General features: G+C 47.8%; 1 protein-coding gene across 1 annotated transcript; it reads right to left on the minus strand.

Moving 5' to 3' along the window:
- Window positions 1-7,622: 7,622 nt before the first annotated feature.
- On the minus strand, window positions 7,623-11,227 carry LOC119460639 (uncharacterized). Its single transcript, XM_037721671.2, has 4 exons — window positions 11,076-11,227; window positions 10,851-10,941; window positions 8,719-10,642; window positions 7,623-7,778 (listed from the first exon to the last, which is right to left on the minus strand). The coding sequence occupies exons 1-3, from the start codon at window positions 11,088-11,090 to the stop codon at window positions 8,742-8,744; spliced, it is 2,007 nt and encodes a 668-aa protein (XP_037577599.1). The 5' UTR covers window positions 11,091-11,227; the 3' UTR covers window positions 7,623-7,778; window positions 8,719-8,741.
- Window positions 11,228-13,697: the final 2,470 nt, after the last annotated feature.

Raw genomic sequence — 13,697 nt, forward strand, 5'->3', positions numbered from 1 at the left:
AATCAGCGCGAGAAAGTGGGAGATTAAGACAAAAGGAAAGAGTGTCTTCATCATCATCATCATCGCCGTCGTTGGCAGCATCGGAGACAGCGAGATGACTCCCTCCTGTGTTGTCGCGCGCGAGTCGTGTGGAAGGAATTTTCTATCTGCTTTTTGTTTCTGTTGGAGGTCCTTCAAACTCGCTCATCCTTGTCTCTCTAGGCGGCCTACATCGAAGCGAGGGTACAAAAGTGAACGTGGAAGGTGTCGTCACTTTTCGGGCGGCGATGTGCGCGCTCTAGCCTTTTGTCTTTGTCGTGTTTATCGTTGTGGCCGTGGCTGTCGTTAGTGCGTTTTCTTCGCCCACACCTAGGGGCACATTCCTTCGTTTGAAAAGAGTGTCGCTTGCGCCCGAGTCTGCAGGCTTTAATTGCGCTTCCTGACTCCCGCCACGGATACCTACGGCGCTTTTCAGGTCGGATGACGTAAGGTTTCGAGCATTTGTTTAATGTGCAAAATTTAGATGGGTCGTGTGAATGAATAACGGTAGTATTATTTATTACCAGGTCCGAATACTTATCTTTCTAGGCGTATTAATTCTGTTTAGTCTGTTCAAGAAAAAAATGTCACAGTTTCGCCCTAAGGGCGAAGCAATGAATGCGATAGCAACACAGCAATGTCATACGAAGTAAGGTGAGCGGCTTTGGTAGCAACAACACGCAGAACTGTTGTCGACGCCATCGGCGTTTTGCCCGCGTTAGCTCAAAATGCGTGCGGCGTTGGTGACTGTTGCTGGAGCCTCTGATATAAATAGGCACTTGGTGCCGCAGCTAAACGTCGCCTCCCTTCCCTCCCCCTCCCCCACGGCCTCTCGCGCGTCCGAAGAAGGCGCGTTTGCTCTACATATATGGTGATTGTAAAGGAGAAAAGAGACGCCTACTTCTGCAGCCCTTAAGCGAGCACGGCGCAGAACGCGCGTTTGTTCTCCGCCGTGCGTTCACTCCCCGTGAAAGACGCGCCCCTCGCGCCCTTTCACTCGCACATACAGCGTTCGGCGCGCGGCGACGATTTCATCTCCAAATGACGTCATACGGAACCTCACGGCGACGGCGACGGCGACGGCGACGCCGACGGCAGAAATCTGCTTTTGAGTGTCCATATAATTGCTATCGCAATAATAATGGGCTTCAACACGTCTAACGTTAGATCGTTTCAGCAATTGTGGGTTTCCGTCCTTGCCATGGAAACATGATGCTGATTTCAAACTCCTACATTGTTGTGAATGCGTGCGTACGCGTGTGGCCCTGCGAATCACATTAAGAATAATGAACTGTACGAGTCTGACTTAGTAACGTTCGAGTAAAATGAAATATGCGAACGGGGGGGGGGGGGGGGGGTATTTTATCTTGCTGCATGCATACGTGAAGACAACTGGAGTTAGCTGGTGTGAGGTCACTTGTAAAGGGGGTATCATGTTGAACATACACCTAAACCTACGCGCATAAGCGGTTTTGCATTCCACCCCCCATCGGAATACGGCCAGCATGGCCGAGAATTGAACCCGGCAGCCCTTGCTCACAAGCATAACACTATTAATGTATATCAGAAACACGGTAAACAATCGGCCGCCCAAATTAGTGTTGTCATAGGGTGCAGATGTTCCGGCTTCCAAACGGAATCCTTGTTCACTGGAAGCAGTGAACAAGGCTTCGGTGTGGAAGACAGCACGTCTGCTCTATTCGACAAACCTAATTTTGTCGGCGTGTTGCATGTTTATCGCGTTTTTAATGTTTTTGGTTCCCTACCAGACGAGATGTCATCCAATTATTGATTTCAACGCTATGAATGCTTCAGAGAGCATGGTCGGAAAATGGGTATGAAAAAGGGTCAAAACGAATGTAGATATCCATAAGACCGAATGGAATTTTAATGCCTCGCACGCAACATCTCTTTGTAAGTGGAGGCGCCTCTTCGTTGACCATCGTGTTTGGCTATCCGCGACGAGATCGAGCTACAGGTGGCAGCACGGTTGCCGCATTAGTGTGGATAGGCAGTCGGCGGCCCGTATATATTGAAGCGTAAACGGCGGCGCTTCGCTGTGCACGATGTGGCTCAATTTTATGGTAAGGAAACTGGCTGGCTGCGGGGAACTGATCATATATTTCTCTCCAATGCCGCATTTTCTCACTAAATGCTCTGAAATTTCCATTTTACTTGAAAGAAGCGTAAAGCACTCGTTCAACGAGGGACTCGCACTCATCCAAACAGTGTGTTTCGGCACTTCCTGGCGGTAATTTCTGCATGTTTCACTGGCGTTCCACCTGCTCTACTAAAATTGTTGTGGAAGTTAATTAATAGTTCATTCTATGCGAAACTTGGCCTGGTTACGAAAAAGTCCACCACTTTGTGCAACGAAGTTAAGGTAGCAAGGTAATGCATAGTTTGCATCCTCAATTGTAAGCATAGTTTCCGTTTCTGTCTTTTTTTTTTTTTTTTGGGGGGGGGGGGGGGGGGTCGCTGTAAAATGCGAACACTTAATGAGTCCAGTCAATCGAGCTAGGACCATGTGAGGGACAGAATGTTAGCAAACTGACCAGGTTGCTGCAGCCAAGAATATCTTGATCGCAGTAAGACTAAAAACGTGTGCTTTAAGCACAAAGCTGCCATTGTATCGTTACGTGCAATGTTGTCATCATTTGAGAGGCTTGAATAATTAGGCGTTTTATTTTAGCTAATAGTGACCGCTGTTTATTGTCAAGCTAACAACTCCAGACTGAAGAGCGAATGGACATTGTAGTAGCTGCCTTTCATTCAGTGTTATGATGACCTGCGTCTAGGGCACACGTGATCCTCACTAATACGCCATTGTAGCTTTCCTTTTGTAGCTGCGAGTAAAAACACAAAAGCCCACGATTCACTTGCGAATCAAAATAAACTCACCGAAACAAAACTGATTGAAAATGATTGAAACTTCAAAATCGAAGGAGAGCTGTTCGGTCTGGTACCTTTCTAAGGTTCCGTTATGCTTTTCCGAACAGCGCTTCTCTTTGGCGCAGTGCCTTAAATTTTGTTATGGCACGCGCGCGAACGAAGAGCCTCGACGGCATGTGGGCGAAGCTTTAATTGCCGACGTGCGCTGTTTCTTTTTTGTCTTACTGTCGTTGCACGCGGGCCTAAATGACGGAGGAGCGCCGCCCTCGAAGAGCAACAGGAGCAGCTCGGAAGACACAAAGCGGCGGAGAAACCGGGTCGCCAGGGCACGCCAACCGCTCTCCGGCCGGCCTCGCGTCACGGCAGAGAAGCGCGAAGGTCTGAGAAAAAGGGAAGGGCAGAGGGGGTCACCGAAGGCAGAGCCTCCTTTGGACGACTGGAGAAGCTGACCGAACCGTTGCTTGTGACTCATTCGACAGATGGCGCTGGGGCTTCTCACGTAACCGAGACATTCGCCTGGCAAGAACCGTAGGGAACGTGAAACCCCGAAGCGCTGGGATTGAAAGCGGAAGGGAGCAATAACTACTGGTCAGAGGTCGAGATAAACAACAGACGTTTAGATTACTCGTGGAAAAGAGCAGGGAAGATACTGATAGAAGAATGGCCCTTACAAACGTAGGTAACTGTACGATACAGGGATTAGAGCACTGCACGGGCCGATTTGGGCGGCCCGCCCGAGCCCGATCAAAACTTTTATGGCGAGACCCGGGCCCGGCCCGGGCCCGGAAATAATCTACGTTACCCGCCCAGCCCGGCCCGCCACCCCTTTACCTTAAGCCCGAGCCCGGCCCGAGCCCGACTAGAAACCGGCCCGAACCCGGCCCGAGACCGAAAAATACATGTTTTTCAGAGTTGAGAAGCCCGAGAATAACCCGCAGAAAGCCCGAGCCCGGCCCGGGCCCGCGTCAAAAAACCTGAGCCCGACCCGGGCCCGGGTCAAAAAGCACACGCCGTACCCGAGCCCGGCCCGAGCCCGTGAAAAAACTGCTCTACCCGGCCCGGCCCGGCCCACGGGCCGGGCCGGGCCCGGGCTTTCGGGTAAGCCCGAGCCCGTGCAGTGCTCTAACAGGGATAGCAGTTTTAATGAGGAGAGACCCGATTGTGAAGTGTTGGACAACCGCACGTGTTCATACTGAGAGTACTTTCTTCCCTCTCTCTCATTTCTTTCTTTTTATCCCTTTAAACCTCTTCCCCCGTGTAGGGCAGCAAACCGGACGTGCGTCTGGTTAACCCCCCTGCCTTTCCTTTCTTTTTCCTCCTCCTACACGAGGAGGGAGAAGATCAAGGAGAGAGAGCCAAAATGCTAGGCTGTAATAGATATGGTAAACGCCTGATTAGGTCAAGCGTCTAGGTGGCTATTTCTCGCCGCCCGGATTCAGTGGGGAGGCCAATAGAAATATTCATCACCATTCACATAACACACGCATCGACACTGCTTTAAAATATAACATTTTGACATTGATACGAACTTTCTCAATCAACACCTAGTGGATTTCTCAAGTTACCAATAACTACCAACGAGGCTCGAGTGAACTCAGCATTCGTTTTCTTTTGTTTGATTTTTCGAAGGCTCAGCAAAGAATTGGGGTCTTACGCACATAAAAACAAGAAAACGTGAAGTTGTTGTAGTGAAAATGTTCATTACCGAAAGTTAAGCTGTTCGTCATCGCAAACTTAAATTATTCGTAAACACTTCTTCCTAAAAGCTAAGCTGCTTTCCTTCCCAAAACAAAACGAATGCGTAAGATCCTACGCAGTGAAAACTGCAAAGTTGACAATGCACAGGCGTGCGACTATAGCCACGTCTTCACAAGGTTATGCCGAGCTGCTTGCTTTTGTAGCAGACAATGGCGACTTTTTATCACCAGGGCCAGTGCAGGTTATAAACGAACAAAATTTTAAAGCACTTCGGAAGAAATGTTTCTTCCAGGTATTCTCTCCCCATTGCTCTCCCCAATGAATTACACAAATACAACTTTTAACTTTATTCAACACTCAGTAGAGCTAACAAAAGTCCATCCTGAAGCTCCAAGGTTGATAAAAAAGGGCTAAATATAAAACTGAGGGTCGTACGACAAAATATACATTTTTTTTTCGAATAAGAAAGCGGGCTAACAAAGTTGAGCAAGTTTTTTCTTTGCAAATGTCGCTGTCATTGTTCGCAGGGAGAAATGGAACAGCGCAATTTCTTACTCTCTTTGAAGTATTATAGGGCGGACATTTCCAATAGCCAGAAAAAACGTCATCCTGTGAGAAGCGGGCCGTAATCTCTAGCGAGACCGCTTGATTGCGTCAGCCTCTGAACCCAATGAAAACTAGTTGACCTATAACAGTTCGAAGGAGAAGGAGACATCGTCTAATGCCGCAGAGTATCTATATCTCGGTGCTGCGATCGCATCGTTTGCAGCAACCAGGTTAAAAGGTGGCGCCGAGCAAGTTATCGCCGCATCCGACCCCGGGACCTATTAAAAAACTGGACCGGCCTTCTGTTTCGACAGCGGCGGAAGCTTGGCCTTGTTTGCAAACGAGAACCCATCACTACGTTTCCGGGGTTTGCAAAGTCAAGTTTTGCAAACGTGTTGTGGCTATACAATGCTGTAAAGTGACGTGGAAGCTGGAGCTAGCCTCACCTAACCAGATTCTGAATTCTCGAAACCGTTTGCAGGTAGGAAATTGTTATTTGCCAGCCATCCCTGTGACCTTGTGAGCACCCGCAAGAAGTCATTTTGCTGGATTGATGAGGAAAGATCGTCGATATCCATAAATGAAATTTTATCGGCTCTATTTAGGAAACTTTTACCACCTTTCTGTATTTTACAGGCTGTCTCCGTGGTCTATAAGTTTATATGAATCTATAAAGACCTGCAGAGAGAATACAACCTTGCGTATTTTCACTCTAAATGAACTGTTTTCATTCACGTGACTAGGCTAGCTTTAGGCAAAAAGTAGAAGAAAGACTGCCCGTATAAATGTTTCCCAGTTGATAAAAGTCACACTTGTTAAGTCGTTCTTCTATCAGCAACCTTATTACGACAAATTTTGAACAGCACATATGCCCACGTGCCTAATGCGTGCTTCAGTGCATTCTTGGAATATGAACAGCGTAATTTGTTCAAGTCCCAGAATAAAATTCTTCACAAGATCCAAAGTATTGTTACCGTTCGATCTACTTTAATTGCGTAGCAGCTGCCTATTCTTCTTTGTTGCCACTCAGTATTTCCTTGAAGTGTCCGCGCCACTACTCTCGCCGAGATCGCTTCTCCAGTGAGTTGCAACAATAGGGTAGGTCACACACTACACCGTTTATTTAGGCCAAAATCGTAAAATAATGTTGTAAAGAACGCCAGCGCGTGCGCAAGCGGTACTGTCATTTGTACGCACAAGACACATTTCGTCGTTGTTCTCAATGCTCAGCGTCATACTACAGTTCACTCAGGGTCTCATTACAAACATTTGCATATCAAAATATTATAATTAACTCAGCACTTGGCTAAAAGGCAGTGGCCATATGATTTCTCTTCATTTTCGTGATATAATAATCTGTTCATGCCTGTCGCCACAAATGTGGGCAGATGTGCTAACACGGAGCTACTGAAATTTGCTCTGAGACCACTCTGATCTAATAACCATTTTTCGGCGTTAGTTACTTAATTGAAGCATAATATAGTTGAATGACAAGTTCGTGAAGTTATCAGAAATCGTAACAACGCCGAGAACTATGCCAAACCTAAGTTGACAAAGCGGAAGTATGAAATAAGTTCTTGAGTTAATCATTTAACAAGAACCAAAGAAAAGCGAGCTTTTAAACTGGCGCATGAATATGGGTCAGTCATTAATAAAGTCGGTCTCCCACTCATTCGTTGACTAAAATTACGTCATTTTGCAAAACGAAGGCGCTCTTACATGTATGCCAAGGTAACTTCATTCGGAAAATGTCAGTTCATTATGTGAAAATGGCCGCTTTTTGCGACGCACTCATCAGACCGTGAAAAAAGCTATGTGGCGTGCCTGGCACGGTTATTTGATTTTTAGTTATTGTACAGGTCCCTTCAGTGATACTAAGTAGTTGCACTACACACTTTCAAGCTGCCTCGCTGCCTAATTTGTTGGCCAGATTTCGACTGTGTGATTTAGTATAGGCCGAGAATAAGCCACGCTCCAATTAAGAACAACGTACGTTCTGTCCTACTGTGAAGTTCACCAGTAAATAATTATAAGCGAACGATGTAAATATTAGAGGAAAACGTATTATTCGATCTTACAGTGAGAAAGGAGGGGCATCAAACAAATGCAAGTATAGATTGGCTTTTGTATTATTCATTAAATTCAAGTGTCGTTCACCCTTTCTGGTAACGCATCAACTTAGGCATCGTCAGATTGTACGAATGCTATTGACCTTTTGCGACTTCGCTTTGTATCGTTGAGTATCTGTCGCAGTTAAGCGTATTCTTAACAAAATTTAACGTAACCTATTTTAACCACTGAAGCATCGGTTCACCTTCTATGTAATTTGTACATACTTGCATAGTATAAAGTGGACCCCTGAAATATTACGGCCAACAATTTTGGTCTGTGTACCCATATATTTCGGTCAAAATGTGGCACGACAGTGAGAAAATGAGAAGCGGGCAACCTAAACAATAATTATTCAGTTTTCTAAACGGATAAAGATCAGATGTGAAGATAATGAGAGATAACAATGAAATTTCACATCATTTTGCCTTTGCGAGCTGTTTGAGATGAACTGTAGGTGATTCTTTGTTTTTGCGGATGAGTGCTGGCGATGAATTTGTACAGTTGATGATGCTCTGTAAAGAAAAGAAAAGGAATTAGCTTGCTGCATCAAGGTAATGCTGATAGAATTACGGACGTTTAGTGGCACATTACAATAATTAAACTCTGACGAACATTTAGGTGGCAACGATAACCGAGAATACAGACTAAAATATTTCCTAATGAGACCTTAAATGAATACATGATATGGCTGAAATGAACAATAATTGGGTTTAACAGGCGTTTTTAGCTGCAGTAACTAGAAACAACGGCATTAATATTACCGGGAAGAAATGTGTGAAAAATAAACTAAGTTCTTTCTTTATCTAAATGCACAGCGCATAACGCTTTGATGTGACAGCTATGTAAAAATGAAGTTGTTAAGAGCAAATTCCTAATTTCCGAGAGCTTTCTTAGAAGTATTCACAAATAGAAGTTCGTTTTAAAGTGATTTCTGTCTTTGGTGAACAAAAAAAAGTAATGCAGTGGAACGAACTAAGTTTTGGATGGAGGATAGTTCTACATCGTTTAATTTCAGATTAATGACACGGGTTTCCTGGACATCAGTAAAGTTCGAACAAAAGCGGAGCGAATGCGCTTCTTGCGTGATATTCTCAGACCACCACCGAATATAAAAGTGAGCTCGCGAACCTCATTCATATTTATGCCTTTACGCCCATGAAATGAACCAAATCGAAGACCGCTTAACCGGGTGCTGCAATGCGCAAAGTGCCTCGAGTGCGAAAAAAGAAAGATATAATAAAAAGCCACAAGACGGAGTGCGAGTGGAACTGAATTAAACATGCCGAGGCACGCACAGCTACTGATAACTGTACAGAAAAATTGAATGCGCTCAGGCTTACAGAATACAAATTGAGGAAGTTTCAAGCCTTAAATAATCGAACAGATCAGAGAGAAAGAAACAAACGAAATAGAACGAACTCCACCTAGCGAGTGACGTGGCCGAGTACTCACATGGATCGAGATCTGAACGTCGTTCACGAGTGGACTCCCTGGATAATCCTCTTAGTCAAGTAGTAGGTGGAAGAGGATTCAAAAGGAGAAGCCTGTTGCCTCAGCCTTCCTGCAGTTGACCGCACTATCCTGGCTTGGTTGTAAGGATCCGCGACGATAGCAGCATAAGGTAGTGCGTAGGGCGAATGGTGGAAGGTTTGGTACTGTCCTGGCTGAGCCACCTGGTACGTAGTTGGGTCCAAGGGCGTGTACTGCTGGTACAAGGCTCCTGGGTAAGGAGAAGCTGCGACAGCCTGAAGCTGAGGTGGTGCAGCGGCGACCACCGGTGGCTGCACCTGAAGTGTTGATTGAGGAGCGGCTGCTGGTGCGGCGGCGACGACGTTGTGTTGCGCCTGAAGCTGCGGCTGCACTTGCGCGGTAGGCTGCGCCGTGGCTTGAAGCTGGGGCTGCGAGAACACTCGTTGCACCGTTGGCACTGGCCTCAAAGTTTGGGTGGGAACGGCAGGAGGTCTGGATTGAAGTCCGACATTTCGCACTGGCTGCACGGGCACGGATGCTGCGAGCTGTCGGTTGTAAACCACTTGTCCCGGTGGCACAGCAACCAGAGGTGACGTAGCCAATTTGTGCGATTCTGTCATCGATTTAGCAGGCGCCTTCTTGAGGGCGCTGGCGTCAGTGTGCGAGTGCGAAGCCTTCGAGTGATGGCGAGTCGATGGTCTTGGCAGAGGAGGAAGGGCCGGCTTGATGTGCTCCACAGGGAAGGTCGGTCGGAACTCGATAGTCGCCGTGGAGGTGGCCTTTCGGGAAACGACCGGCTTCGACCGAGCGGTCCCTTGAGAAGCAACGATCTGGATGTCAGGCGACTCCTCACCAGTCTTTTCGGGTATGCCACCAAGCGGCGGTAGTTCGATGCTGTCTGGAATTCTCAGCACATGCTTGGTAGGCGGTGCGTCCGGTGAAAATGCCGGCTTGAAGCTTCCTGGGCGCTTCCTGTAAATGACGTTCTTGAGGATGTGCTTGCTTGGGGTACCCCCTTCAGGTTCCTGGACAGTGAATCCGACGACGGGAGCAAAACTGCTTGTCGGAGCTGAAGGTGGCTGTGCTGGTGAATCGGTGTCCTTGTCAAAGTCTACTAGAACGGCGGTTACTGACCCGGAGCCAACAGCCTGTCTCCTGTGGCGCCTATGGAAGAAAGGGTTGAACAGAGTGGTTGTATCAAACAACGAAGCAACGCCGTATTCACCCTCAGGCTTCTTGTAGGATACTCCTTTAGGATGATCCGCAAGAGTTCTCAGGGCTTCTTCTGGCGAGTTTGGTGCATCCTCACGGACAGGGTACTTTCGACTGACCTTAGCTTCTAATTTCTTGTGATTCTCGGTGTCCTTACTAAAAGGAGGGTTCACGCTATCAAAAATAGAGCCGACGCCATATCCTCCCTCGGGTTTTTTAAACGAAATACCCTTGCGCGGATTCTTCTTGATTGCTTCCTTTGCGAGCCTGTACATACTTTCACGATCATACTCAACGTGTTTGGTATGCCTAGGCAAAACACCTGCACCGGTAAGCTCTCTCACGGCCGTTCTCAGATCTTCCTCGTAGTGATGGCGCACGTCACGACTTTCATCAGCAGATCGTTTCTGTATGCGAACAAGGCGACCGGGAGAACCACCGCTGACTCCTCTTTCGACGTAAAGGCTTCCGAGGCCGAGCACATCTGTCAGCCTTCCATTACCATTCGCAGCCACTGTGGCTCCCGGAGGAATGGAAATGCGTCCATTTTGTACCACGGAACCGATGCCATATGCGCCTTCTGGTGCTTTGTAAGAACGTCCAATAGGAAGGTTCAGGTTGACCACTGGGCTGGAGCTAACTGGTGCGTTTGGCAATGGCGGCGCTCTGATAATATTTGCAGCGGGAACTTGACCTGCACGGAGAAAAGGCATTTCACTTAGTCACCATGCCTAAACCAATGACGCCGTGATAACAATTGCGATTGCCGAAGTTCGATTTTTTTCAAACCACTTAGTTATCGCAAACTCGCCTCATATCATTCAGGGGTAGCGCCCTCTTGTTAGAGCACTCGGGCTCAGTGAACCGAGCCAAGGAAAGTACATAGCCACTAACAGACCTACCTGTTTGAATTCCATTGAGTCCCGGGCCATATGGGACGTACTGTTGTCCTCGGACACAGATAAACAGGGCTAGCAGTACGGATGCCAATTGCTGAAACGAGCAGGAAACAACGTGCCGCTATTAATCCAGGCTGGTGCATTCCTCGGATGTGCAGATGTCACATCTAGAAAACCTCAGCGGTCGCCATGACCGCACTTGGCAAGCCGCTGAAGTTAACCGCTTACCTGCTGCGCCTTCATGTCGAATGTGGCAAGGTGTTCACCCTCGTCGCTCGCTTTTATAACGGGCGTGATCGGGTGACCAATCCCGATGCGCGAGCGAGCGCCTCCGTCGCACGAAACGAGTCCCGCTCGAGATTACTGCCGAGGTGAAAGTGTATTTCTCGGTTGCAAAAGATCCGTATGGGCGCCCCCTCCTTTCTGCGCTCATCGACTTAACGTGAACGGGGTTTACAGAGCCCTCGAGCTCTGAAGGAAAGAGAGAGAGTGCGTTACGGAGAACACGGTACAGAAAGCTCGGCTGTATCAGCGTAGACCATCTCAGGAGACGCGTTCCGCATTCTCAATCACGCGCCGCTAGCCAGACTGCCACGAGTCGACGTCCGGCCCGAAGACGGCAAGGTTATGGCATCAGACGTGCGCACGGCCTGCCTGCCGGCTCTCTTGCGTCGTCGCAAGACCGCAATGAATAAAGACCCACCCGTTAGCTTCCTGTGTTTAGGCGCCATCTGTATCTGCCTTCGCGAATTACAATGGCTACTTCGTTTTTTTTCGTTTTTTTTTTTAGCTTTGTAATTACTGAACGACATAAGAAGGAAAAGTTGGCCAGCCGAATCTCTCCTTCGCACCTGGCACTTGCCTCCGGAGAGTTCGCACAAAGTTTACTTTGTTTGATATTTCGAGGATAACGGAAGCTGACAGAGCATGCGAAGTTCCGGTGGTGTGTACAGCGAGGCGTTCGGCCAAGCCAAGGCGTTAAAGAAGAGAATGAGTTGGCTGTGCGGGGTGTGCACTGCGCCAAGGGCGTCGCTAATATATAGCACAGAATGGCAATTGCACACTTGCTTGCTCTCGCTTCCTGTAGAAAACGTCGGTGGTTCTACCGCGCCCCGCGGCAGTCTTTTCCAACCAGACAACAAGCAAGTGATCAAGGTCAAGGCGGTCAGAACGCAACCCATAACAAAGCGACCTAGGAGGGGGGCACGCGTATGAGCTCAGTTATCGGTCCAAATTTCTGTGTGCTGTGACGTCAAAGCAAGCGCGTGACACGCATGGAAAGTGACTCGTCACAGTCGAGTAATTCAATATCGCTGACTGCTCCAGGGCAACGGGCGATTGCTCCACATTGGAGACAGCGCAAGATGACATGCCGGGCCGATACGCTCTAATACTCTAATGAGAGGCGGGAGGAGGACGCGTGCACGAGCGGAGAGGGGACGGGGCGGTGGGTGGCGACATTGTGTCCTTGATGTATTTCCGGAAAATCGAAAGGTTTACGGTACGAAGGTGAGGGCACAGGGTGTGTTCGCTTTCAAGGGCCGCGAGGGTGTTGCTATTTGGTAACAGCTACAGGCGGTGTGCAGAAGAGAAATCCTGCTTAGTAACGATATCTGTAAGAGCGCTTTAGAGAACACACGGCTTTGGGAGCTTCGTTTCTCACAACAGCGCACGAACAACCGGATGCTTGAAGAGGATGGCGTGTGGCGTTGCGTCATGTGTATATCGAACCTTCTTGCGAATGAGACGCGCAGTTTGCGAAGAGCAACCTAAATCCTGAACTTGTTGACTTTTATTGACGCTTATATCCTGCCGGTCGCATGCTATAAAAATCGAAATGAGAAAGAATCAACTGCGCAGGTTCACTAAGTGGTTCTAAACTTGGCGACGGTAAGCTTTTTGTAGGGCTTACATCCGCGAAAATAACACGTGTTGAAGAAAGTAAATCTTAGAGATACAAATAGGTTCAAAGCAGAAGCTTGTATGCTGGCTATCTACGTACGGCACACTATAGCTTTTTATGCACGGATGTTCACATTGGCAACAACAAAGAATTCATAGTGGCAAAACAGTAACTTGATTGGGCAGACAACTAGGAGAAGAAAGATATAAATATACGTAAATGACCCAACTATTAGCATAGTTGTACAATGTTGAGGTTCATCTTGCGGCTCAAATTTTCATCCCTTGTCCTCTCTCGAGTTGCAGGGCCACGTATAGTTTTGCTCGTAACAAAGCTTTGTCTGATACCCTGATACAAAGAGTGAAGGTTGAGTCTGCACGCTCATTTGGACAATCACCGAATGTCCGCATTGGCTTATCCCGTAAACAACCCAAGAGTATATTATATAACGAAGAGGGAGGGGGGTATTACTCAATATTGCGTCTATGGTAATGGGCAGTCAGCGATGTGCATTGTTTCAGCGTTCCAGACACATAGCTGGTGTCTTCATACTTCCGCTACGATGTAGTCTGGCTGAGTACTTTTCATCGTACGCCATGGGAAAAGGTGAATTCACAATGCACCAAGTGCAGTAAGAAACATGAGTCAACTTTCAGCCTCTCCTCTGGCCTCGTAGAGAGAGAACAGCATGGTCTATAAAGTCAGCTTTGCATAAACAGGGAGAGCCGAGGCGGCAAGACTACTATGGTGTCAGCGACGCATCATCATGTGCACGACCGGCAAGTTAACGCCTCCAGGAGCACTCCAGAATGTTTTCCACTCCTCCGCGTCTAGATGACATGGCAATGTTCCCGGCCCTTGAACTTTGTCGAGGTCCAGCCCTCGCCAACGGCGTCTGCACTGGGAAACACAGCTCTGCAGTCTGAGGCATCATTTAAATAACGATT

This window comes from Dermacentor silvarum, chromosome 8, assembly GCF_013339745.2.
Source record: "Dermacentor silvarum isolate Dsil-2018 chromosome 8, BIME_Dsil_1.4, whole genome shotgun sequence".
Classification (NCBI taxonomy): Eukaryota; Metazoa; Arthropoda; class Arachnida; order Ixodida; family Ixodidae; genus Dermacentor; species Dermacentor silvarum.

Coding starts and splice junctions, on each gene's coding strand:
- LOC119460639 (XM_037721671.2), bottom strand. Junction 10,643..10,850: donor ACTCAATGGAATTCAAACAG/GTAGGTCTGTTA, acceptor TTCTCCGTGCAG/GTCAAGTTCCCGCTGCAAAT.